Below are 26,293 nucleotides of genomic sequence, written 5' to 3'. Positions count from 1 at the left end.
GCCACTGTGAGAACAGGGTGCTGAGATCAGCAGAGGGGGCCCTTTTGGCAGTTCCTCCACCCTCAGAGACATTCGAGGGGATGTTTTGAGCAGTCGTTTTTATGGCTCTAAGGAACGCGGGTGGTGGTGTGGGTTAAACCACAGAGCCTAGGACTTGCCGATCAGAAGGTCGGCGGTTCGAATCCCCGCGATGGGGTGAGCTCCCGTTGCTCGCTCCCTGCTCCTGCCAACCTAGCAGTTCGAAAGCACGTCAAAGTGCAAGTAGATAAATAGGTACCACTCCAGCGGGAAGGTAAACGGCATTTCCATGCGCTGCTCTGGTTCGCCAGAAGCGGCTTAGTCCTGCTGGCCACATGACCCAGAAGCTGTATGCCGGCTCCTTCGGCCAATAAAGCGACATGAGCGCCGCAACGCCAGAGTCAGCCACGACCGGACCTAAAGGTCAGGGGTCCCTTTACCTTTACCTTTTACGGCTCTAAATGGTTTTAAACTTTTTTTTGTATCGCACACTATTGTGTTTCAATAGCATTGCTGCATTTTAATTGTCGCAACCTGCCCAGGGACCTCAGGGCTGGGGGCTGGTGAGAGTTGCAGTTCCCAGAAAATTCCTGTTGGGTGTTGCAGCCTAACACATTCCTGCTGTCTGATTGGAATTATTTTAGTCATACCTTGGGTTACAGATACTTCAGATTGCGTTTTTTCGGGTTACGGACCTGCCGAAACCTGGAAGTACCGGAATGGGTTACTTCTGGGTTTCGGGGGTCGCGCCTGCGCAAAAACACTAAATCGCACTTTGCGCGTGCGCATAAGTGCCGAATCGCAACCCGCGCATGCGCAGATGCGCCACTGCTGGTTGCGAACACTGCGGGTTGTGAATGTGCATCCTGCACGGATCACGTTCACAACCTGAGCGTCCACTGTATTATTAAAGTTGTTATGGAAATGACATGGAGGGGGGCACATCTTTACAGTGGTACCTCGGGTTAAGTACTTAATTCGTTCCGGAGGTCCGTTCTTAACCTGAAACTGTTCTTAACCTGAAGCACGACTTTAGCTAATGGGGCCTCCTGTTGCTGCTGCACCACTGGAGCACAATTTCTGTTCTCATCCTGAAGGCAAGTTCTTAACCTAAAGCACTATTTCTGGGTTAGCAGAGTCTGTAACCAGAGGTGTTTGTAACCCGAGGTACCAATGTATAGGTTTCACAATGTTCCAAATATTATGCCTGAATGTATCCTTTCAACTTAACAGCGCAGGGAAGAAATCTAGCTTTATAAATTTGTAGAAAATCCATACTTGAACCGACTCTCCTCATTCCAAGACCATTTTTACCCTGAAAGAAAGGTTAATTTGGGCTCCACCTCCCTCCATGAACCAAGAAGCAGGAACAGGGCATTCCGCCATAATTCCCCAAGCGTGAGAGGGCATTCACGGCCCCCCACCCAGGGAATGACCAGGGGGCAACATTAGACACCCCCAGAGGCAGTTGAGCAAGTCAGGTGTTCTGAAAGCCCAAGTCCTGAAGGCAAATAGATGTCAAGAGTTTAATTGTTCTTACGAGTGATGGGGACTTAAGAGGTGTTGGGACAGGTGTCTGATAAAGTGACCTAATGTAGAACTTGCGCAATGCTTGTATTTGTTGTTTAGTGGTGTCCGCCTCTTCGTGACCCCCTGGACCAGAGCACGCCAGGCCCTCCTGTCTTCCACTGCCTCCCACAGTTTGGTCAAACTCATGCTGGTCGCTTCGAGAACACTGTCCCACCATCTCGTTCTCCGTCGTCCCCTTCTCCTTGTGCCCTCCATCTTCCCCAACATCAGGGTCTTTTCCAGGGAGTCTTCTCTTCTCATGAGGTGGCCAAAGTCTTGAAGCCTCAGCTTCAGGATCTGTCCTTCCAGTGAGCCCTCAGGGCTGATTTCCTTCAGAATGGAGAGGTTTGATCTTCTTGCAGTCCATAGGACTCTCCAGAGTCTCCTCCAGCACCAGAATTCAAAAGCACCCATTCTTCGGCAATCAGCCTTCTTTATGGTCCAGCTCTCACTTCCATACATCACTACTGGCAAAACCAGAGCTTTAACTATACAGACCTTTGTCGGCAAGGTGATGTCTCTGCTTTTTAAGATGCTGTCTAGGTTTGCCATCACCTTTCTCCCAAAAAGCAGGCGTCTTTTAATTTTGTGGCTGCTGTCACCATCTGCAGTGATCATGGAGCCCAAGAAAGTAAAATCTCTCACTGCCTCCATTTCTTCCCCTTCTATTTGCCAGGAGGTGATGGGCCCAGTGGCCACGATCTTTGTTTTTTTGATGTTGAGCTTCAGACCATATTTTGCGCTCTCGTCTTTCACCCTCAATAAAAGGTTCTTTAATTCCTCCTCACATTTTGTGACATGCTAATGATGTAGTGATGATGTATCAATGATGCCTCTCAAAGGGTATTCTGGGGGGAAGAGGGAAGTTTTAAAACAGGATGTCACCCCATGCTCAGGTTTTTTACTCCTGTTGTGCAACAATAAAGATCATGGTCTACTGACCACTAGCACCTTAGAGACCAAATAACTTTGTTCTAGGTATATGTTTTTGTGTGCATGGTGTCTGAAGAAGTGTGCATGCACATGAAAGCTTATACCAAGAACAAACTTAGAAGAAGAAGAAGAGGAGTTTGGATTTGATATCCCACCTTTCTTTTTTTATTAAATAATATTTATTTCTTTTAAAGCTTACAAGAAAAAAAGAGAAGAAAAAACAAAAGAGAGAAAAAAACAATACAATATAATATATAAACAATACAAAATGCAACCTTAACACATTAAACTAAACAAAACAAAACAACAACAGTTTAAAAACATACATCATACCATTTCAATACTCTATCTTTCATTCGCTTGTTTCATCGACCTCCTCTCACCTCCCTTTTTGTATTCCACTTCTGTTACTTGTTTCAGCTATTCCTTTCCATCTTTCTCTATTTTTTGTCGTCATATAAATATCTTAACATATTTTTAACCTTATTTTCCATTAATGCTAAAGTACTTATTTATGCTTAACTCCTTATAACATTTCTACTAAAGCCATAAAATTTCATTCCAACATTTTTCTAACCCTCATTAATTTTGCAGTATTTCTATATATAAACTTTAAACTTTTACAATCTTCTTCCACCATCTCTTCCCCCTGGCCTCGGATTCTGCCAGTCATTTCCGTCAATTCCATATACTCCATCAACCTGGAGATCGTCTGTCCGAGGCTCTTAACTCTTTTCCAAGTCCCTTCTTTCACTCCCTTTAAGGAGTCTCAAAGCGGCTCACATTCTCCTTTCCCTTCCTGCCCCACAACAAACACTCTGTGAGGTGAGTGGGGCTGAGAGACTTCAGAGAAGTGTGACTGGCCCAAGGTCACCCAGCAGCTGCAGGTGGAGGAGCGGAGACGCGAACCCGGTTCCCCAGATTACGAGACTACCGCTCTTAACCACTACACCACACTGGCTCTCTAATTAGTTAGTCTCTAAAGTGGTACTGGACAATTTTTTTATATACTGTATTTTGACTGCGTCAGACCAACATGGCTACCTACCTGAATCTACTAATCGCTGATTTGCTCCAAATTACTTGGCTGAAACCTACTGACCACATGGACCCGCAGGGAACTTCCACCCCAACAAGCTGGGCTGTGGAATAGGATCTCACCCTGAAATTTCCCCCCTCAAAAGGTAAAGGACCCCTGACAGTTGAGTCCAGTTGTGAACAACTCTGGGGTTGCAGTGTTCATCTCGCTTTACTGGCCAAGGAGAGCCGGTGTTTGTCCGCAGACAGTTTTTCTGGGTCATGTGTCCAGCATGACTAAGCTGCTTCTGGCGAACCAGAGCAGTGCACGGAAACGGCGTTTACCTTCCCGCCGAAGTGGTACCTATTGATCTACTTGCACTTTGTTACGATTTCGAACTGCTAGGTTGGCAGGAGCAGGGACCGAGCAACGGGAACTCTCCCTGTCGCAGGGATTCGAACTGCCGACCTTCCGAACAGCAAGCCCTAGGCTCTGTGGTTTAACCCACAGTGCCACCCGCGTCCCTTAACATAGTATTATTGTTATTAACTAGATTTATATACCAGCCTTCATCGTAAGATCTCAGTGCTGTTCACAGAATAAAACACAGTTGTAGTCCAACACATTCCTGCTGCCTGATGAGATTTGTAGTCCAACGCATTCCTGCTGGCTGGTGAGGGAAAATGTCACTGACAGGAACTATTAGTCCCAGCACATTTGTGCTCACTGGAAGCTGATGGGAGTTGTAGTCCAAAACTGGAAGCCATAAAGGTTGGGGAAGTCTGGCTGAATGGTCAGAGCACATGAGCCAGGACTCCTGGGTCCTTTCGCAGCCTGGGATGGGGTCTAGGGAGGTCTGCTCCCTAGAGAGCGGGGGGCATGTGCTGGAAGGCAGGAGACAACTAATCCTTCAAGGGCAGCCCCGCGTAGAGCGAATTACAGTAGTCAAGCCTGGAGGTGACCATCGCATGGATCGCAGTGGCAAAATCAGGGCGAGAAAGGTAAGGGACCAACTGCTTAGCATGGCGGAGATGGAAAAATGCCAACTCCCACTTGCTCTGGTAGGAACTGCTCTAGCAGCCTCAAGCAGCCCCACACACTCTGTGATGCTTCTGGCTTTTTTTGCCAACCCCCCAGTGGGGTTCAAGAGGAGTGTCAGAGCTCAAGGGCTGGGGCGGCCGACCGAGAGATAGCTTGATGGGCCCAGGCAAGTGGCGAGGGGGTCAGATGTGAGGTTGCAATGTGCCTGTGTTTATTACGCGGCAGCCAGACTGGTGACTGAGACCACATAACCCTGGTCTTGAAAGACCTACATTGGCTCCCAGGATGTTTCCAAGCACAATTCAAAGCGTTGGGGCTGACCTTTCAAGCCCTAAACAGCCTCAAAGGCCCTGTATACCTGAAGGAGCGTCTCCACCTCCATCATTCAGCCTGGACACTGAGGTCCAGCTCCGAGGGCCTTCTGGCGGTTCCCTCATTGCGAGAAGCCAAGTCACAGGGAACCAGGCAGAGGGCCTTCTCAGTGGTGGCACCCGCCCTGTGGAACTCCCTCCCACCAGATGTCAAAGAGAACAACTACCACCAGACTTTTAGAAGACATCTGAAGGCAGCCCTGTTTAGGGAAGCTTTTAATGTTTGATGTATTACAGTATTTTAATATTTTTTGGGAAGCCGCCCAGAGTGGCCGAGGAAGCCCAGCCAGATGGGCGGGGTATAAATAATAAATAAATAAATAAAATACTGTGTTTTTCGCACCATAAGACGCACTTTTTTCCTTCTAAAAAGTCAGGGAAAATGTCTCTGCGTCTTAGGGAGCAAACGTGTGGTCGATCGCCGGCTCCCTTTGCAGCCCCTTGCCCAGGCCTCCATTGCTGAATGTTCTGCAGACAGAGGCTGGTTTTTTCCCCCAGCGACATGGGACTGGTTGATTAGATTATCTGTCTGGAAACTGTAGAAACGGCTCTCCTTTCCTAAAGAAGCTGCAGAACAGTGAGTCGAACCGCGCAAAACCAGGATTTTTTCCCTTTGCAAAGAAAGCTCAACAACTTTGAGCTGATCCTCGAAAAAACTGAGCTTTCCCCCTTTCTTCCTCTAAAAACTAGGTGCGTCTTATGGATCGAAAAATACGGTATTTGTTTGGTTGGTTAGTTGGCTGGTTTTTCAGATTAAACCTTTACAGTCACATATCGAACGTGCAACAGAGAAACAAAATTCTAAAGAATCTCCTGGACCTCCCTTGCTCCCCTTTGTGGGTCGTGTTGTTTCCTCCTGCATCTTTTACGATAATCCAAACCTTTTACATCTCCATTATGTCCGGAGTTCACCATTAAACTACGACTTGTAGTGCAATTTTTAGGATTCTAAGCTTGAGCCACCGGCGTGATGCAGCAGCCAAAAAGCCTTAACACGATTCCAGGCCGCATTAATGAAATCCCAGTTTCTCCACACTTTAACAGGAGCAGGGCTGACCGTCTGGAGTTGGTCGTGTCCGGTTCTAGATGCCTCGTGTTGGCATATTGAAGTGGGTTTCGGAGGAGCACAGTGGTAGGGGGAATGAGACTAAAGGAAGGGGGACGGACGTGCATCTTGAAAAATGAAAAACTGACATGATTGCACCATTGCAAAACGTTTAGGGCTGCTAAGGACATTAGACAAGATTTGGCCTGCATCAGGCAGTAGCCTTAATCGTTTGTCCGAATGCGCATGGCAGGAATTGCAATGCGCCGTGCTAGGTGCTGTACAGTTTTTCGTTGTGTTTTCACAAATGCCCTCCACCTCTGCAGTTTTCTGAGCGAAGGAGGGGAGGCTTCTGCAACACAATGCTTCGTGTTTCAGGCTGCAAAGGCCTGGGTTCAAATCTCAGTGGGGCTGAAGCGTAAGCCTGGCGGAAAAGAAACGTTTTTGACCAGTGCCAAAAGATATGTTTTTGTGTTTGGTTTGGTTTGTTTTTGATGTATTTTTCATCTTTGTTGGAAGCCGCCCAGAGCGGCTGGGGAAACCCAGCCAGATGGGCGGGGTACAAATAATAAATTATTATTGTTGTTGTTGTTGTTGTTTAATTGCTTTTATTTTTTCATCTATGTCATTTTAAATTGCGGTTGATATTAATGCTATATTCTTAGTTTTAGATTTTATGATTTGTGTGGAAATTGTTTTCCATTTGGTTGTGCATTCATTTTAATGTGTTTTATTTATTGTTTATGATTTTTGTTGTGTTGCTGATTGTGTAAATCTTGTCCTGTTGGAAGCCGCCTTGAGCATTGTTTTAACTAGGGAAATAAAAGAATGAATGAATGAATATGTGAGGATGGTGGCCGGCGAGCCTCTCTGGGGAAAACATCCCGCAAATAGGGAGCCACTACGGAAAAGGCCCCGCTCTCTTGCCGCCACCCTCCGGGCTTCCCTGTGGAGATTGGGGGCACGCAGAGAAAGGCCTTAGACGGCGATTGGAGGGTCTGCGTCGGTTCACATGGGAAGACGGAAGTGTTGTTTCTTACCATGTCTCGCTTCTTTCCCACCCCCGTTCCGGTGCAGAGCCGCAGCTGAAAGGCATCGTCACCAAACTCTTCTGCAGGCACGGCTACTATCTCCAGGTCCACCCCGACGGCAGTATTGACGGCACCAGAGAGGACACCAACGGCTTCAGTAAGGGCAGCTGGCGGGGCCGGGGGCCGGGGGAACCCCTCGCCTGACCCACGTCCATCGCCCAAAGCCCCGGCAGGAGATCTGGAGAAAGCTCTGACCCTCCACCTGCACATCCCCGAACGGATCGGGGCAGGAGGCTTCCGCTTAGTCCCTTTCCAGCAGGGGTAGGGCGGGAGGAAGGGAGCCAGACAGCAGGTGGCGCCAAAGAGCCAACGCCTTATTCATTTTATTTATTAGAATCATATACCTTTTTCATCACAAGATCTCAGGGTGTTTCCATGCCGAGTTCGCAGAGTCAGAGAAGGAGGAGGCTGCCTCAGAACCGTACCGCCGGAAGGGAACCCCAAAGGTCACCCATCCCAACCCGTGTAACGCAACCGCGCAGGGGGTCAGCCAACGACTCAGAAATATTTGGGCCCTCCACCTGCCGGTTGGGTCCTTTTTTGGGCAGGGGGTGTCATAGCCTATGCTGGCTCCGGTTTGGGACAAGACCTGGGATATATTCCCTCGCCATTTGTGAATTAAATCCTGCCTGTACTTTCCCCCAGGGGGCTGGATCTGGGTCCCTCTCGCCTGACCACACGGCCCCCCATCTGCAGCCGCAGCCTCCCTGGCTCAGTCCCTCGCTGGCTTGCACCATCTGTCTTCCCTTCCTCCCGCCTTCTCTTCCCATCCATTCCTGGCTCTCTATCTGAGCATAATTGAGCCGGCCCGTCCTCAGAGGACACATGATTGATGATCCCTGCTCCTTGCATTTCATCCCGTCCTGGGCTGCTTCCAGCTAACGCTCCCCTCCACCCTGCGCTAGACCCGAATACGAAACCGTGGGGAGGCTAGCGGCAGCCACGGCCACAGCAAATCTCGCCACCCCCCCTCGCCCCCTCGTGCTCTCGCATTTAAAGGAAGCCGAGGCTCTCGGAAGGTCTGCCTGCCGCCCACCTCGAACTCGCTCCCCGTAGTCTGAGTTCCTTTCCAAAGGAACCCTTCTTCGAGTTCCTCCTCCTGCTGCCGCTGCCGCCAGCAGAATTCACAAGTTCTGCCCATGGGGGTCCTTCTCTGGCCCCCCAATATTTATTCTCTCCTTCCTCGGAGGTTTTTCAGCAGATGTTGGCCACCTGCCGTTCTAGGGTTCCTAAGCCATGGTTCCTGCGTTGCAGCGGGTTGGGCTGATGACCTCAGGGGGTCCCCTTCCAGCTGCACGGTTCTGTGGTTCTAGGATTCTCTCTAAAGTGCACACGGGTCCAGGCTCCCAACTAGGATAGGGGGGAAGAATTCGGTTCCACCGAGAAACGACCCAGATCCTCGCTTCTCGAACCAGAACCGTGTTTTGAATTTGGCACTCCTGCGTTGTCCGCAACAAACCTCTCCAAACTAAGAAGGTGTTTGGAAAGGTGTATACCTGTGAAAATAAATGAGGAAAGGAGCATTAAGTTGCGGGGAAAGCCTTGCAAAAAAAGCGAATATTAAGCAAGGTTTTAACCTGTTTTTATTTTAACTCTTTTGAGAGCTTTTGTATACTGTCTCTTTTTTTTACCAACGATTGTATTATTTTATCTTTTTTGGAAACCGCTGCAAAGTTTTCGGCTCGGTTCCTCGCAATCGAGCAACGCGTAGATTTTTTAGAAAGCATAATTAAGCGAATTTTTGAAAATTGCATTTGGAATGTTGCATTCGCACTCGGATACCACGAATTTTCACAAGGGCTAGTAGCTCCTTTCAAAGTTAATGTGCGAAGATCGGACCTTGAGAAGGGGAAGCGTTAGAAATGGAAATGGACAGTTTTTTTGGCGGAAACCCCCTTCCCCAGTTAGAAAAGCCTTCTGACAACTAGGGGGCGGGGGTGGGGTAAATCTGTTAGCTGACCCCTATTCTTGACCCCCCAAAAAACCCTCTTCCTGTTCTTCATTTGGTGTTGACAGCGACCTCCTTTCTGCCTCTCTCCCCGCAGCCCTCTTCAACCTGATCCCGGTGGGGCTACGCGTGGTCGCGATCCAGAGCACCAAATCGGGCCAGTACGTCGCCATGAACGCTGAGGGCTACCTCTATACCTCTGTGAGTATCCAGGGGGGGTTCGATTCCTCGTGCCGACGGGCGCTGGAAAATTCGGGATGGGACGGGGGGAGAAAGTACCTTTTTGTGCAGCTGAACCTGCGGAACTCACCACAAAGGAGAAGGCGGTGGGCCGCTTTAAAAGAGGACAGGGCAAATTTGCAGAGGAGGGGGAGAGGGCTGTCAGCGGCCTCTGTGGTCGAAAGAAAGCAATGCTTCCGAATGCCAGTTGCTAGAATGTGCAGAAGGGGAGAGTGCCAGTCCTGCGTTCGAATCCTGATTGCAGGTTTTTTTCATTGGTTTGCTGGGCTAGCAGGGCCACTGGTTTGATCCAGCAAGCTCTTCTCACGTCCCAAAAAGTGCTTTAGATGCATGAGATTGCTCCAATATGTTAGGTAAAGGTAAAGGGACCCCTGACACAACTCTGGGGTTGTGGTGCTCGTCTCACTTTATTGGCCAAGGGAGCCGGCATACAGCTTCCAGGTCATGTGGCCAGCGTGACTAAGCCGCTTCTGGTGAACCAGAGCAGCGCACGGAAACGCCGTTTACCTTCCCGCCGGAGCGGTACCTATTGATCTACTTGCACTTTGATGTGCTTTCAAACTGCTAGGTTGGCAGGAGCAGGGACCAAGCAATGGGAGCTCACTCCGCCGCAGGGATTCGAACCGCCGACCTTCTGATCGGCAAGTCCTAGGCTCTGTGGTTTAACCCACAGCGCCACCTGCGTCCCTCCCCACTAAACCTCAGGACGAATTTCCTGGCCGTAAGAGCCAGAATGGTCTCCCTCGGGAGGTGGTGGACTCCCCTTCCTTGGAGGTTTTTAAGCAGAGGTTGGACGGCCATCTGTCAGGGATGCTTTAGCTGAGATTCCCGCATTGCCCGGGGTTGGGCTGGATGACCACTGGGGGTCCCTTCGGACTCAACAAGAGGGAGTCTGTAGGGTAGGCCCCGCTCGGTCTAGGAGTTCCCCCACAAAGAAACCCAACAGGTAGGAACCGCTCCAGCAGCCTCAAGCGGCCCCACACACTCTGACATTTTTCGCCGTGTGCTTAGTGGGGGTCAAGGAGGTTGTCCGAGCTCAAGGGCTGGGGCGGCTGACCGAGAGGAAGCTTGATGGGCCCAGGCAGGTGGCGAGGGGGTCGGATGTGGGGTTGGGGAAGCGATGCGCTCCCTTCCAATTGGGGTCAGGGAATTCTCTCTCCAGAGGCCTCGTTAAAGAGGGCAGCTGCTAATTGCAGTTCAGAGAGAGGGGGGGGGGAGTATTCCCCTCCCTGGGAAATAATTACTGTACATGATTCGTTTCACGGGTTCCTGTGCAAAAAAAACAAAACCCTCCCTGCCTTAAAATCCGGAGACCCGTCTGCAGATCGACCCATGATCGCAGAACGGCAGCGTCGGAAGGGACCCCCAAGGCTCATCTAGTCCAACCCGCTGCAATGCAGCAATCTTTTGCCCAATGTGGAACTCGAACCCAGAACCCTGCGTCGAAGACTATCGTGCTCTTCCGACTGAGCACCCAAGAGGGCTGCTGGGAACGGGGACAGGCAGAAGAAGACAACACAGCCCCCGTCCGTCATCCGTACCAACCGTTATGGACCAAGATATTCACACCTGGCGGGGGGGCAGCACAACATCCTGTGGCAGGGAGTTCCGCAGTTTAACAACGTGCCAGCGCTTCCTTCCATCTGCCACCAATCTCGGCTGCAAAGCAAAGGGCATTCCTACAAAAAAAACAATCCCAGGAGGAGCCTCCGTTAGCCAAGGGTGCCGGGAAACTATAGTTCCCAGGAAACTACAGTTCCCAGAGTTCACTTGAGAGAGCAAATCAAGCGCTTGGAAGGTAGATGTGCTTCAAATAATAATAATAATTTTTTATTTATATCCCGCCCTCCCCAGCCACAGCCGGGCTCAGAGCGGCTAACAACAATAAAATGATACACATTCTAAAATCATTTCATTATAAAATTAATTCAAATCAAATTGATGGCAACCATTGGACTAGAGTTATGTGGAGATTGCCAAAGGAGGGAGTCAGGCTGTGCCCTGGCCAAAGGAATGGTGGAACAGTTCTGTCTTGCAGGCCCTGCAGAAAGATGTCAGGTCCCGCAGGACCCTGGTCTCTTGGGACAGAGCATTCCACCAGATCGGGGCCACGGCTGAAAAGGCCCTGGCTCTGGTCAAGGCCAGCCTAACCTCCCTGTGGCCCGGGATCTCCTGGATGTTTTTGTCTGAAGACTGTAAGTTCCTCCATGGGGCATACCAGGAGAGGCGGTCCCGTAGGTACGAGGGTCCTGGGCCATATAGGGCTTTAAAGGTCAAAACCAGCACCTTAAACCTGATCCTGTACTCCACCGGGAGCCAGTGCAGCTGGTATAGCACCGGGTGAATGTGATCTCGCAGAGAGGACCCCATAAGTGCTCACCGTCTGATATAAAACAGTGTCTTTTCTAAAAGTCGGCCGGCTGCCAGGATCAGCCGACCTTCCTCTGGGCACCCCTTTCTCGTCCCCTGGCCCGGCAGATGTTGAGGTGCCCTGACCCCCCACCTTTTACTCCTCTCGCCGGGAAGTGCCCTGCTTGCAGCAGTGTGGCCCATGCCCAAGCGACACATCTGTGGGCAAAGTCCTGGCAGCGACCGCCTCGGAGGGGTGGCGTTTTTTGGAGGGGTTCCTAAAACAGAGAGGGAGGTTGGATTGGGAGGCCCAGAGTGCAGGTTGGGGGCCGGGGGAGGCGGCGAGGGTTGGGGGGGCGCGATGAATCATTTATCCGCCGCCTGGAGAGGTGACCCCGATCCGGCGGGGAGCGTGGAACAGCTGACAGGGAGGGAGTTTTCCCTGGGAAGATGGTGCCTGTCAGAAAGGATGAGCGTGGCAGAAAGTGATGCCTGGCTGCTTGGGTTTGTGAGAGCGAGGGAGAGAGGCGGAGGGAGGGACGGAGGGCAGGCAGGCGGGCAGGCGAGGGCGCAGGAGAAGGGGGGCACCACAGCCGGGGAGAGGGAGAAATAGGCTCTCGGGACACCCCCAAAAAGAAGAGGAGAATCCGCATAAGGAGAGGCGAGGGAAGGCAATGCACAAAGGCATGGAGGCAAATATCCTCCATTCTTCTGTATGCACTATGCATTTTGAGGCCAGAATTTAAAGGGGTTTTAGATCCTTTTGAATTCTGGTGCTGTAGAGGAGAGAGTCCCATGGACTGCAAGAAGATCAAACCTCTCCATTCTGAAGGAAATCAGCCCTGAGTGCTCACTGGAAGGACAGATCCTGAAGCTGAGGCTCCAAGACTTTGGCCACCGCATGAGAAGAGAAGACTCCCTGGAAAAGACCCTGATGCTGGGAAAGATGGAGGGCACAAGGAGAAGGGGAAGACGGAGGACGAGATGGTGGGACAGTGTTCTCGAAGCTACCAGCATGAGTTTGACCAAACTGCGGGAGGCAGTGGAAGACAGGAGGGCCTGGCGTGCTCTGGTCCAGGGGGTCACAAAGAGGCTTCCTTCCTTCCTTCCTTCCTTCCTTCCTTCCTTCCTTCCTTCCTTCCTTCCTTCCTTCCTTCCTTTCTTCCTTTTTATAACATTTTTATTGCTTTTCCATTTCTTCCGTTTCAACATACAGTCATACCTCGGGTTACAGACCCTTCAGGTTGCGTTTTTTCAGGTTACGGACCTGCGGAAACCCGGAAGTACCGGAACAGGTTACTTCCAGGTTTTGGCCGTCGCGCATGCGCAGAAGCCCTAAATCGCACTTTGCGCATGCGCAGAAACGCCGAATCGCAACCCACGCGTGCCCAGAGGTGTCGCTGAGGGTTGCGAACGTGCATCCCACCTGGATCACGTTCGCAACCCGAGTGCCCACTGTACTCTTGAAATTCACCTTATATATTGCTCCTCCAAGCGTCCACTTCCCTCCCTCCCGCTTCCTGGTTTCCCGGTTTGTATCTTCGCATCCTATCATTTCTTAATCTCCCCTTTTACGTTATTCCTTCTTGCCCTGTCCTTTCTTAAAGCCGCCCAGGCTGGTGGCTGTCACTGCTTCCAGTGGCAGTGAGTTCCACCGTTTAACCGTGCACCAAATAGGCCCAACCAATCCAGTGTCCGATTTTCACAGGTTCCCCCAAACAGGACCTGAGCGCAGCGGTAGCTCTCCCGACGCCTCGGGGACCTTTCAGCCGGAGAGCCACATTCCCTTTCCGGAAGGCTCGTGAGGGCCATTTGCCTGTGTTGGGCGGAGCCAAAGGCAAAAGTGGGTGGAGCCATGAATATGAATTCTCTCTTGACACACCCCTCTCTGTCCTGGGATCAGAGATTAAGCACAGCTGGGGGGGGCACTTAAGGGAGGTGCCAATCAGGAGCAGAGAGGGGTTTGGCTTGGGGCAGGGGGCGTGGCCAGGGAGGCTCCCCAGGGTTGAAGGGCCACATTCTGCACCCAGGACTGAGGTTCCCTATGCTACAATAAGGTTGCCTGGGAGGGAATAGGATTATTCAAGAGCTACTGGAAAAGGGATGTTTTAAAATTGATTAATGATTATTATAGATGCATAAAGGAAGAGTTAATCTGGTTGACTGCTTTGAGGGCAGGTGATAATAATAATAATAATAATAATAATAATAATAATATTTTTATTTATACCCCGCCCTCCCCAGCCAAGGCCGGGCTCAGGGTAGCTAACAAGCAATAATAAAAACAAGTTGAATGAATACAACTTAAAAACAAGATTAAAATACAACATTAAAATGCAGCCTCATCTGTGGGGTGAAATAACCTCCCCATCTCCTTATCCCTGCGGAAATCTCTTGGGAGGGATTTTTCCTCCTCCCTCCCCCACAGATCTCTTGGCGAGTCTTAAGACACCCTTTTAATGCCAATTAAACAGCTTTGAAGAAATTTGGCAGTGAAAATGATGGCGGCTGGCCGCTTGGGGGGGGGGAATAAAAGTAGCTAGGGTGCTTTATCGGCTGGGACACTTTGCTCTCATTAACGTTATGGATCCGTTGGCGCCTTCGGCCTCACGATTCTGGGATGGGGACCCAGGTAACCTGGGGAGACCCACAGTCCCTGTGGGTGATCTAATAAGGGTGTCCATCTGGTGTTGGGCAGCGCCACCTAGTGGCAGGCAGCTGTCAAAACAAGCCAGTGTTTTCATAAATGGTTTTTTTCCCCTCTTTTCATGGTAGTATTTTATCACATCTACAGCTTTTCCTCCAAGAGAGCCAGAAGGGTTTATAATGGTTTCAAAATAGTTGATTTTATATATATACATTTTAATGGTTGATCTGTTGTATACATTGTTTGATTGTTCGCAGCGATGAAATAAAACATTTTCTTACGCAGCGCCATCAATATGCATAGAGCTGTACAGCTGAAAGGCATCTTCTAGTCCAATGCAGGAATCACAGCAAAAACCAAGCCTTTAGTGTCATCAGCCTGTGGAACTCCCTGCCAATAGAAATTCGGCAGCCAATGTCAGGGCCAACTTTTAAAGGCCCGCTGAAAATTTTTCTGTTCTGCCAGGCATATGTAAGTGGTTAGTGCCAGGCATATGTAAGAATAAATACAGTGGTACCTTGGTTCTCAAACTTAATCCGTTCCAGAAGTCAGTTCCAAAACCGAAGCATTCCGAAACCAAGGCACGCTTTCCCATAGAAAGTATTGCAAAATGGATTAATCCGTTCCACGCTTTGGAAAACAACCCCTAAAACAGTAATTTAACATGAATTTTACTATCTAACAAGGCCATTGATCCATAAAATGAAAGCAATAAACAATGTGCTGCAGTCACACAATGGATCAGTAGCTGAACCGGGTTCCACACAGTCACAAAAACATAACAAAAAGCCGCAAAAACGCAAAATAAATAGCAAAAACAGGCAGACTTCAGCGTAACACTCAAAACGGAGCACTTTCGGCTTCCGGAAAAAGTTCGCAAACCAGTTACTTACTTCCGGGTTTGCAGCATTTGGGTTCCAAGTTGTTTGAGAACCAAGGCGTTTGAGAACCAAGGGACCACTGTATTGGCACAATGGCTAGCTGATTTCTGGTTTTAACATTTGATATGGTTTTTTATCATACGGTTTTCTGTACAATTGTTGTAAGCAGCTGTGATTTCCTTTATTTGATCATATCATTTGTCGGCCACCTTTTTTCCAAGGAGTTCAAGTGGGCATAAATAGTTCCCAAAATAATAATAATAATATAATTTATTATTTATACCCCACCCATCTGGCTGGGTTTCCCCAGCTACTCTGGGCAGCTTCCAACAGAACACTAAAATACAATAACCTATTAAACATTAAAAGCTTCCCTAAACAGGGCTGCCTTCAGATGTCTTCTTAAAGTCTGGTGGTAGTTTTTCTCTTTGACATCTGGTGGGAGGGAGTTCCGCAGGGCGGGTGCCACCACTGAGAAGGCCCTCTGCCTGGTTCCCTGTAACTTGGCTTCTCGCAGGGAGGGAACCACCAGAAGGCCCTTGGAGCTGGACCTCAGTGTCCAGGCAGAACGATGGAGGTGGTTATTATTATTATTATTATTATTATTATTTTATTTGCACCCCACCCTTCCATCTGCTTTGCCCCAGCCACAACAACCCCGTGATGTATCTCAGGCTGGCCCAAAGTCAATCAGCGAGCTTCGGAGCGAGATTCGAACCCTGGTCTCTCTCTTAACCCCTGCACATATTTATAGAGTAAAGGTAAAGATAAAGGGACCCCTGACCATTAGGTCCAGTTGCGGCCGACTCTGGGGTTGCAGCGCTCATCTCGCTTTACTGGCCGAGGGAGCCGGCGTACAGCTTCCGGGTCATGTGGCCAGCATGACGAAGCCGCTTCTGGCGAACCAGAGCAGCGCACGGAAACGCCGTTTACCTTCCCGCTGGAGCGGTACCTATTTATTTACTTGCACTTTGACGTGCTTTCGAACTGCTAGGTTGGCAGGAGCAGGGACCGAGCAACGGGAGCTCACCCCGTTGCAGGGATTCGAACTGCTGACCTTCTGATTGGCAAGTCCTAGGCCCTGTGGTTTAACCCACAGCGCCACCCGTGTCCCTAAAACACTGTTGCATTGGCCGGGAATCGAACCCAGGCCTCCCGCGTGGCAGGCGAGAATTCTACCAGTGAACCACCAATGCAGGCACATTTATAGAGAGCAGTATATCAATGTCTTTTTTAAAATCAATGAATATAATAAACCTCTCCCCCCTCCAGACACACTTCACCGCCGAGTGCCGTTTCAAGGAGTGCGTCTTTGAGAACTATTACGTCATGTATTCCTCCACGCTCTACCGCCAGAGGGAGTCTGGGCGGTCGTGGTACCTGGGCATCAACAAGGAGGGGCAGGTGATGAAGGGAAACCGAGTCAAGAAGACCAAAGCCGCCGCCCACTTCCTGCCCAAACTGCTGGAAGGTGAGCAGAGGCGGGGGGGCGCGTTTGGGAGAGGAAGCCCCGGGTCTCGATGCCGTGCGAGTGATCTCTGGCGTCGCCTCTGCTCCCGGCGCGCGTGATAATAATAATAATAATAATAATAATAATAATAATAATAATAATTTATTATTTGTACCCCGCCCATCTGGCTGGGCCTCTCCAGCCACTCTGGGCGGCTTCCATAAAAACCAAAAATACACTAAAATATCACAGATTAAAAACTTCCCTGAACAGGGCTGCCTTAAGATGTCTTCTGAATGTCAGGTCGTTATTTATTGCTTTGACATCTGATGGGAGGGCGTTCCACAGGGCGGGCGCCACCACCGAGAAGGCCCTCTGCCTGGTTCCCTGTAGCTTTGCTTCTCGCAATGAGGGAACCGCCAGAAGGCCCTCAGAGCTGGTCCTCAGTGTCCGTGCAGAATGATGGGGGTGGAGACGCTCCTTCAGGCCTACTGGACTGAGGCCGTTTAGGGCCTTAAAGGTCAGCACCAACACTTTGAATTGTGCTCGGAAACGTACTGGGAGCCAATGTAGGTCTTTCAAGACCCGTGTTATGTGGTCCTGGCGGCCGCTCCCAGTCACCAGTCTAGCTGCCGCATTCTGGATTAGTTGCAGTTTCCAGGTCACCTTCAAAGGTAGCCCCACGTAGAGCGCATTGCAGTAGTCCAAGCGGGAGATAACCAGAGCATGCGCCACTCTGGCCGGACAGTCTGCAGGCAGGGAGGGTCTCATCCTGTGTCTCAGATGGAGCTGGCAGACAGCTGCCCTGGACACAGAACTGACCTGTGCCTCCATGGACAGCTGTGAGTCCAAAATGCCTCCCAGGCTGCGCACCTGGTCCTTCAGGGGCACAGTTGCCCCATTCAGGACCAGGGAGTCTTGCACAGCCGTGAATGAAAGCTCCGATCTGCTCCCAGCCTTCCTCTGAGCCGGTCTGTCCTTGCATCTTCCTCCTAGTTGCTTCAGATGCGGGGGGGGGGGAGGCTATTTTAGATGCATAGGTGAGAGAGTCCTGAGAAACGGACTCTAAATCTTATTTGTTAATAAGAGATAATGGACAGGGCAGAGGGCCAGTGCCGGATTTACGTACAGTGGCACCTCGGGTTAAGTACTTAATTCGTTCTGGAGGTCCGTTCTTAACCTGAAACTGTTCTTAACCTGAAGCACCACTTTAGCCTATGGCGCCTCCTGCTGCCGCTGCGCCGCCGGAGCACAATTTCTTTTCTCCTCCTGAAGCAAAGTTCTTAACCCGAGGTACTATTTCTGGGTTAGCAGAGTCTGTAACCTGAAGCGTATGTAACCTGAGGTACCACTGTATAAGCTAAGCAAGCCATAGCTTAGGGCTCCACTCTCTCGGGGGCCCCAAGAAATTTAAAGGGGGGGAACTGGATGTACGTTTCCAAAATATAAGATAAAAAGGTAAAGGGACCCCTGACCGTTAGGTCCAGTCGCGGACGACTCTGGGGTTGCGGCGCTCATCTCGCTTTATTGGCCGAGGGAGCTGGCGTACAGCTTCCGGGTCATGTGGCCAGCATGACTAAGCCGCTTCTGGCGAACCAGAACAGCGCATGAAAACGCCATTTACCTTCCTGCCAGAGCGGTACCTATTTATCTACTTGCACTTTGACGTGCTTTTAAACTGCTAGGTGGGCAGGAGCAGGGACCGAGCAACGGGAGCTCACCCCGTCATTGCGGGGATTTGAACCGCCGACCCTCTGATCGGCAAGTCCTAGGCTCTGTGGTTTAACCCACAGCGCCACCCACGTCCCAAAATATAAGATAAAAAACAAATAAAACTTACAGCAACAGGGTTTTGTGTTGTGTAGGCTCCTAGGATGTAGGTCGTGGGTCCCGCCTGCTCGCCTGCCCCCTAAAATATCACGGGTTTGCTCCTTTCTATATATAGGGTGCCTACATTCTGCATGGACTGGTTGCAGGGCAACATGGGCAAATGGCATTAGATACCTATGAGGTCCATAAATGACCATAGAGCATATATTCAACACACAAAAAACAGCGACAATTTATTGTTGACAAAGGACAGCTGGACATATCAAGGGCCCCATTACCTTCAGTAGCTTAGGGCCTCATCAAGCTATAGCTGTCAACATTCCCCCCTTTTTTTAAGGGAAATTCCCTTATTCCGAATAGGATTCCTCGCAAGAAAAGGGAAAAGTTGACAGCTATGCATCAAACCTAAATCCAGACCGTTTCCTCCTTCCATCAGGGATCCGGTGTAGACTTTCTCCGAAGCCAACCAACCTCGCTACTGACTCGTGAGCAAACCAGAATTACTGCAGCGTGGCAAACAGGCTAGGATTAGTCCGGTTTTTGAGCCACAGGTTTATTGTACGAAGGAGGAAACGGACAAGCTGGAAGGATGACCGGGGCTTGAAAAAGAAACAGTTGAGGGTGTTTAGCCTGGAAAAGAGGAGATCGGAGAGCCATCTTCAAATATCTAAAGGGAAGTTGCCAATTTTGGTGGCCGCCTCCTGTGGCAGGGAGTTCCGCCGTTCACCGTATTTTTCGCCCTATAGGATGCACTTTTCCCCCTCCAAGAATGAAGGGGAAATGTGTGTGCGTCCTATGGGGTGAATGCAGGCTTTTGCTGAAGCCTGGAGAGCGAGAGGCTTCAGTGCGCACCGACCCCTCTCACTCTCCAGGCTTCAGGAAGCTATCCGCAAGCCTTGGGAGGCCACGGGAGTTCCCGCCGGGCTCCCACGGCTTGTGCAGAGCTGCCGCTATCCTGAAGCCCGGGCGCGCTGAGCAGTCCCACGGCTTGCGGAGAGCAGCCTGTTCTGGGGGCTGGGAAACTCTGGCTTCCCCCACCCCAGCCCCGCGCCTGGGGGGAAATAATTTTTCCCCTTTATTTCCCCCCAAAAAAACTAGGTGCGCCATATGGGGTGAAAAATATGGTAACTGCGCGCCGCACAGCTCTGCCGCCTTTGCCCAAAGAGGCACGCGGCTTAGAGAAATTCCTGGAGCCCAGGCGAGGTCTTCCTTCACGGGAGGAGCCACTCTGGTCCCCCGCGACTGGGAGCCGATGGGAATTGTAGTCCGGCGCCGTTTTAACCCCTTCCCCCTTTCTTCCTCCGCAGTGGCCTTGTATCGCGAGCCTTCCTTACACAACGTGGTGGAGCCGGTCCTGGGGAAGAAGTCAGAGGAGGCCGGTGCCGCCGCCGCGCCCGTCAAAGAGATCTCCAAGGCGGAAGCCACGTAGCCCCGAGGAATGGGGGGGTGCCCCTTCTCCTCCGCCCCCCACTTCCCCCGTGCAAGCCGCCTGCACACACAAACCCCACACACACCTCCGAGACGGCCGCCGGCCGAGAAACACCTTCCCAAACACACCTTTCCGGATCTTCCATTTTTTCTCAGGATGTGTCTCCCCTTCTCTCTCGCTGTCTTCCGCCTCTGCGGGACTTTGGACCCGGACAGGATCCGGCCGGGAAAGGAGGAGGTCCATCGTTGGCTGCCAACTTGGACGAGGGGGGGGGAAATAAGTCTTCCGTTTTGCGCTTACAGGTGCAATACGGCCTCCGGCCACACGGGGGCGACATTGCAACGCCGGGATTTTTCTTCTTCCAAACTGTGACAAATCCACTGTGTATGGGGCTTCCGGCTTCCCTATTGCAGAAGTTGTTGCGTCTCGTCAGGGATAAAAGCGGCGTTTTTTGCAACCCAACCGATCCACAGCAGTCTTCCAAAACGGTGAGACGTCTTTGCCGGAGCCGACGGCACAACTTCAGGGAGAAGGATTGCGGGAAGTGTTTTTAAATGAAGCGTGTCGACGTTCTTCTAACAGCCAATGGAAAAACGACACAGTTTCCTACTCTGGGGGGTGGGGTTTGGAGGGGGGGGATTTTTCGATTTCGTGACAACCGTGCTATCCCCTTTTCCGCCACCGGAGGGCGACATTCTCCAATGTGGAATTGTTGCAGGATGTATATAATTTCGCCGCTGGTCTTTTAGGATTTGTGAATAACAGCGGCAGGTGGTTATATGGGGGGGGGGGGGCCCGAGTTGACTCTTGGTTTAACCAGCTCAGGTAGCTGAGACTGTCTTCTGCCTCCAGAAGGTCCCAGGATGTAAAAACTGGGGAGAAACCTTCAAAGCGAAACCATCTAAACACTCTTCTCTTGGAGCAATTGAAAAAAATATATAAGTGGAATCTTTTTCTCCGTTTGTGGGCACTTTTTTAAAATGAAAAACGTAATGACTGTCCGTCCCCCCACAAAAAAACAAAACAAAAATTGCAATGCCAGTTCCGGACACTCGTGATGCAAAGGACTACCCCGTGTTCTGCAGCAAGAAGACTGTATTTCTGATTTCAGCCACCGGGGGCCGACATTGCACTATCAGGAACCAAGAACATTTTGCAGCCTGCGAAACTAACAAGTGTCATACCCCCCTCCGGCCACCGGGTGGCAGCATTGCGTTCACGCCAAGGGGCGTTTTCCCAGCTTCCACTGCAAAAGAAGAAAATGCAATAACCATATTTGGCCACTGAGTGGCGACACTGTCATACTGGCCTGCGGGGGTGGAGGTCGCAATCTGGACACCCCCCCAAAAAACATAATTTGCAACATCTCGATGATCTTCCTGGCGCATGGACCTTATTGGGGAACGAATAGCCAATAACTCAGGGGAGGGTGCATGCCATAAAACTCTGCGCCCGCCCCCCCAAAAAAACCCACCACCATTTTGACACCCCAACCCTGTCTCTTCTTCTTGCATCCCAGAGCCCAGATTCGCCATACTCCAATCCGATTTCAGGATTTCATCAGGCCATAAATGAACGAGACTGAGCGGGGTTTGGGGGGAATAAGCCAATTCGAACCTGTGTTCTGCAAGGGGGTGGGGTAGGGTTTATTGTGGGGTTCAGAGGGGTCCCTAGGGTGGGGAGTGGATGAATGCGGAATCGTGTTTTAAAATGCATCTCGCATTGCCCTGTGTTTGTCTCCCAGAAAACGAACCCGGGACCGTTGCCAGGGGTTGGGCTGGATGACCTTTGGGGTGTCCCAACTCCGATCCCTGCTAGAGAACGGGGGGGGGGGTGTTTCCTGTTCCTCATTCCCCCATCCTTCCTGCCCACCCATGGACGCATGTTCTGATTCCACACAGCCACTGAGCTAAGCTGCCCCCCACACCACAAAAAAGCCCTGGGGTCCTGGGTTCAAATCTCAGAAACCACTAGACCGTTCTCCTCCAACCTGGTGCCCCCCAGGGAATAGTCCGAAAACATCTGGGGCGCCAGGCTGCTTTAAACCCTCTTCCAAAAAGCCGGGCCTGGGTTCCGCAATGCCTTCCCCACCCGCCACCCCTTGGCCCCGGGTTCCAAATTCGCCTCGCCCTGCTCCATCCTTACTGAGCCATGTTTGAAAGAGAGATCCGATCTCTGTCCAGCCCACAGAGAGCAGGAAGGGACCAACAAATGGGATATCCAGGGGATTCTTTGCACGCGGGACCTGCCCTGCGGCGGGTTGGGCTAGATGCCCTTCGGGGTGTCCCGACCCTACGATTCCACGATCAGGCCCGACGCTTTAATGAGCCATAGTGACTACCTATCTCGTCTTCCTCCTGGCGGTGACCGTGCCCAGCCAGAGCCATAGGTGTCCCTGGCACCCGCTGCCGCCCTCGAGTCTGAAACCAGGCCGACCCCCTCTCCTTATCCCCTCCTGTCCAATGGCTACAGGGTTCAAGAGAACTCAGGAATTTCTCTGCTGAGGATCCAGCAGGGGCGCAACGGTGTCTTTGCAAGGTGCGGCCACAAGGGGGCGACAGCTGCCCGGAAAAAGGAAAAGGCCCACAGGGGAGCAATTCTCCGCCCGGCCACCAGTGTGCGGTGTGTAGGGCCAGTGGGAAGCGCATGGATCGATCAACTGGTGCAATGTTTTGAGTGAGCTGCTTGGTTTTCTATTTCGGGGGGTTGTGCGCAAATGATCTCTTCCATGCGCAAACACACACACACAACACATCGCAGCATCTTTTTTCTCCTCCTGAGCAATTGGAGTTGTGTAGATTCAGACGTGCGGCAGCCGTCATCAAATACAGTGGTACCTCGGGTTAAGTACTTAATTCGTTCCGGAGGTCCGTTCTTAACCTGAAACTGTTCTTAACCTGAAGCACCACTTTAGCTAATGGGGCCTGCCGCGCTGCCGGATCACGATTTCTGTCCTCATCCCGAAGCAAAGTTCTTAACCTGAAGCGCTATTTCTGGGTTAGTGGAATCTGTAACCTGAAGCATATGTAACCTGAGGTACCACTGTATCTGAAAGGCTGTCCCATCACAGGAGAGGGAGCAAGCTTGCTTTCTGATAATCCGGACAAAAAGGACCCAATGATGGTTGTTATTATGATTACATTTCTTTAGTTGCGATTCCGGAATTGCAGGAACTCTTATGTCTCTGATTCACGCAAGGTTTTTAAGCAGAGGTTGGAGGTCCACCTATTTGGGATTCTTCAGTCTGCAACGCAGGGGGGGTGGACCCGGGGGGTGGTCTCTTTTCCAACTTTATGGGCCCTACAACGCCCCATTTTTATTTTAATCATTTCACTGCCGGGGATGAATTCCTCTAGAGCCTTCTCGTCCTCACCTTCAACACCTATGTGTGTGTGTGTTTGCATGTATGGACGTCGCGATTGCACCAGTACCAAGCAAGCGGTTCAGAGCGACTGGCTGGCGTGAAAGGCTGCGGGTTCGAAATCTAACCTCTTCCTCCCCCCCCACCTTTTTTTTTGTGTGCGTGCAAACTTTATATCTGAAGGCTGTACTGTGTATATAATTCTGTATAATGTCCTTCCTCCCAGCCACCTTAATGCCTCAGCCGAAGGACAGGGCCGGGGGAGAGCGAGGGTTCGGAGTCCACTCTGCCTGGTCTCCTTTGGCATCAAACACCCCTCGCCTGCCTACCCGTCTGTGGGGTTCCCTGGGTCTTCCCCACTCCCTTCTCTCCGCTCAGCCTCCTTTCTCCCTCCCTCCCTCCCTCCCTCCCTCCCTCCGCCTCTCCTCTCCTCCGTTCTCCAACTTCTCCAGAGGTTGCCAGGCCCAAACGTGGTTCCGTGGTTCCGAGTTCGATTCCTGCCTTGCAAGGGGGTTGGTCTGAATGACCCTTGGGTCACTTCCACGTTTTGGACTGTGAAGGGATTCCAGAATTAAAAATCGTTCCAAACCCCACTCTGATTTCTGAGCCGGATTTGAAATCTGCAACATGTATATTCCCTCCCTTTTTTTCTTGTGGGGGGGGGGGCAAAACCATTCTGAAATCTGGGAATGTGATTTTCTGGAACATCCCAATTCCTCGGCCCAGTACAAAAATCAAATTTGGGGGAGAAGTTATAAACCTAAAAACAGCCCAAAGAACCCCACTAATTTTGAATTGGGCTAAGGAACTGGGGGGGACACAGGTGGCGCTGTGGGTTAAAGCCTCAGCGCCTAGGACTTGCTGATCGAAAGGTCGGCGGTTCGAATCCCTGCTGCGGGGTGCGCTCCCGCTGCTCAGTCCCAGCGCCTGCCAACCTAGCAGTTCGAAAGCACCTCCAGGTGCAAGTAGATAAATAGGGACCGCTTACCAGCGGGAAGGTAAACGGCGTTTCCGTGTGCAGCTCTGGCTCGCCAGAGCAGCGATGTCACACTGGCCATGTGACCCGGAAGTGTCTCCGGACAGCGCTGGCCCCTGGCCTCTTAAGTGAGATGGGCGCACAACCCCAGAGTCTGTCAAGACTGGCCCGTACGGGCAGGGGTACCTTTACCTTTACCTTTAAGGAACTGGGATGTTCTGAAAAGCGGCTGCTCAATCTCTCTCTCTTTTTAATTGATACAGCAAAAAAAAAACCAAAAAACCCCCACAGATACAGGATTACACGCAGGAATAACAATAAGCACAAATTTTTCTTAGCAAACCATAAAACGCAAGTTGCTCTTAACACTATAGGCCCGACTTCCCATATATTCCTTATTTCAATTTCATATTAATTATTGCCAATACACACTTTTATCATCATTTAACTTTTTCTCAATATAGCTTCACTCTTGTGGCTAACTTGCAACGATTACTGAAGTTCCTCTCGTTTTGACTCCAGAAAACCACCGTTTTATAGTTCAAATTGGGGGAAATAAAAAGACTGTATACGGACAAAAGTACGACGATTCGCAAAACGTTTAGGGGTTTGCGTAACCCTGTGTCCCACCCAAAAAAAGCACTGATGAAAAGCAAACTCCCCGATTCCCAGATTTCAAAACCCTTTTCATTTTGCTTCCAGATCTGAAATGGAAAAATAGGATTTCAAATCTCTTTGCAGAAGAACCAATATTTTGGAAATAAATTCCCCTCCAAATTTCAGATCTCCCTGTTTGGGAGTTTGAGTTGCACCGTCTCGATCGGAAGTCAGAAAAAATGCATTTTGAGGAATGTTTAATTTTGGGATCGGAAAGTCCCCACCTTTTCGCTCCCAGATGTGTGCCACCGTTCTGCTACAAACCATGGACGCTTGACAACCGCTGGAGGAGGCGGGGCTTGGCCTCCTTGGCTCCGCCCCCACTCCCGCCTTCTCCTCCCCCCTCCCCTTTAACCAGCACAGAAAAGCAATAATTGCAGGAATCCTCTCTGCCTATGGCCCTGACTCCCTTGCATGAGAAACCGGCTCCCTCTCAGCAATAACTTAAAAACCTCCCCTTCCCATAAACCTGGTGCGATGGGCCGAGAGTCTCCTTGCCCCCCACCCCACCCCTTTTGTCCTGCACTCTGGAAAATAATAATAAAAAAAGAAAGTTTCTATTATTCTACCTGGCTTGTCTCTGTGAGTATCTGGAGGCAGGGTTGGGATGGATGACGTTTGGGGTGCCCACTACAACTGTACAACTCTGTGACATCTCTCGTCCGTCGGAGGTTTGGGTGGCCGCCTGTTGGGGATTCGTCAGCATTGCAGGGGGGTGCGGCTGGATGAACCCTAGGTGCCCCTCCGAACTCGACCATTCTACAATCCAGACACGCTGGGCATTTCCTCCCCGGCCACCTTTTTAAGGTTCCTTCCTTGGCTCCGACTCGTGGGCGTCCCACGCAGCTGAATGCTGGAAGATTCGAGATTTCTTTGCGCATTGTTAAACTGCGGAACTCCCTGCCACTTGAGGCGGCAACGGCTACCAAACTAACTGCGTTAAAAGAGGACTGGAGAAACCCAGTGAGGATAAAGGCTATGGGGCGGCTACTAGCCACAATGGCTCTGTTGTTAGGCCAGTTGTTAGGGGCCACGGGAGGGGAGAGCCGGACGTGGGTTCGAATCCTGGTTTCACATAATGGGCGTCTGCTTGGCCACTCTGAGGGCGAGATGCTGGAGAGAGACTAGCTCAGTTGGTAGAGCGTGAGACTTTTAACCTCAGGGTTGTGGGTGCAAATCCCACATCGGGCAAAAAATTCCTGCATTGCAGCGGGGTTCAGGTGGATGACCTTTGGGGATCCCTACGATTATGTGATTGGGCGAGCTATTGGCCTGATCCAGCAGGGCTCTCCTGAGCTGCTTATATCTGCCCCTAGCGATTGAACCGGAGTCCTTTTCCGACGCAAAGCTGGGCTGGAACCTATCGCCTCTTCCATGTATACGGTATATATATAGTTTTGGCTCCAGTCCAGTGTGGCTCCATCTCTGGCCTTTCCTCC

At 51.0% G+C, this 26,293-nt stretch overlaps 2 protein-coding genes across 2 annotated transcripts in view; one reads left to right on the top strand and one right to left on the bottom strand.

Annotated features, from left to right (window-relative positions):
• The window catches only part of FGF11 (fibroblast growth factor 11), a 46,932-nt gene extending 26,517 nt beyond the window's left edge, over positions 1 to 20,415 (top strand). The window contains exons 2-5 of the mRNA XM_081887040.1: positions 7,073 to 7,183; positions 9,132 to 9,235; positions 16,424 to 16,622; positions 19,739 to 20,415. Coding sequence (XP_081743166.1) covers positions 7,073 to 7,183; positions 9,132 to 9,235; positions 16,424 to 16,622; positions 19,739 to 19,860 — 536 coding nt within the window. The 3' untranslated portion in view covers positions 19,861 to 20,415. The remainder of the gene's footprint in view (positions 1 to 7,072; positions 7,184 to 9,131; positions 9,236 to 16,423; positions 16,623 to 19,738) is intronic.
• LOC309355870 (thialysine N-epsilon-acetyltransferase-like) overlaps positions 1 to 26,293 on the bottom strand; it is a 218,871-nt gene that overhangs the window by 147,288 nt on the left and 45,290 nt on the right. The gene's annotated exons all lie outside the window — the stretch shown is intronic.

This window comes from Podarcis melisellensis (genome assembly GCF_964234715.1).
Source record: "Podarcis melisellensis genome assembly, chromosome: 13".
Classification (NCBI taxonomy): domain Eukaryota; kingdom Metazoa; phylum Chordata; class Lepidosauria; order Squamata; family Lacertidae; genus Podarcis; species Podarcis melisellensis.
Note: the sequence above shows the minus strand (reverse complement) of the source record. Positions and strands in the feature narration are given on the sequence as shown.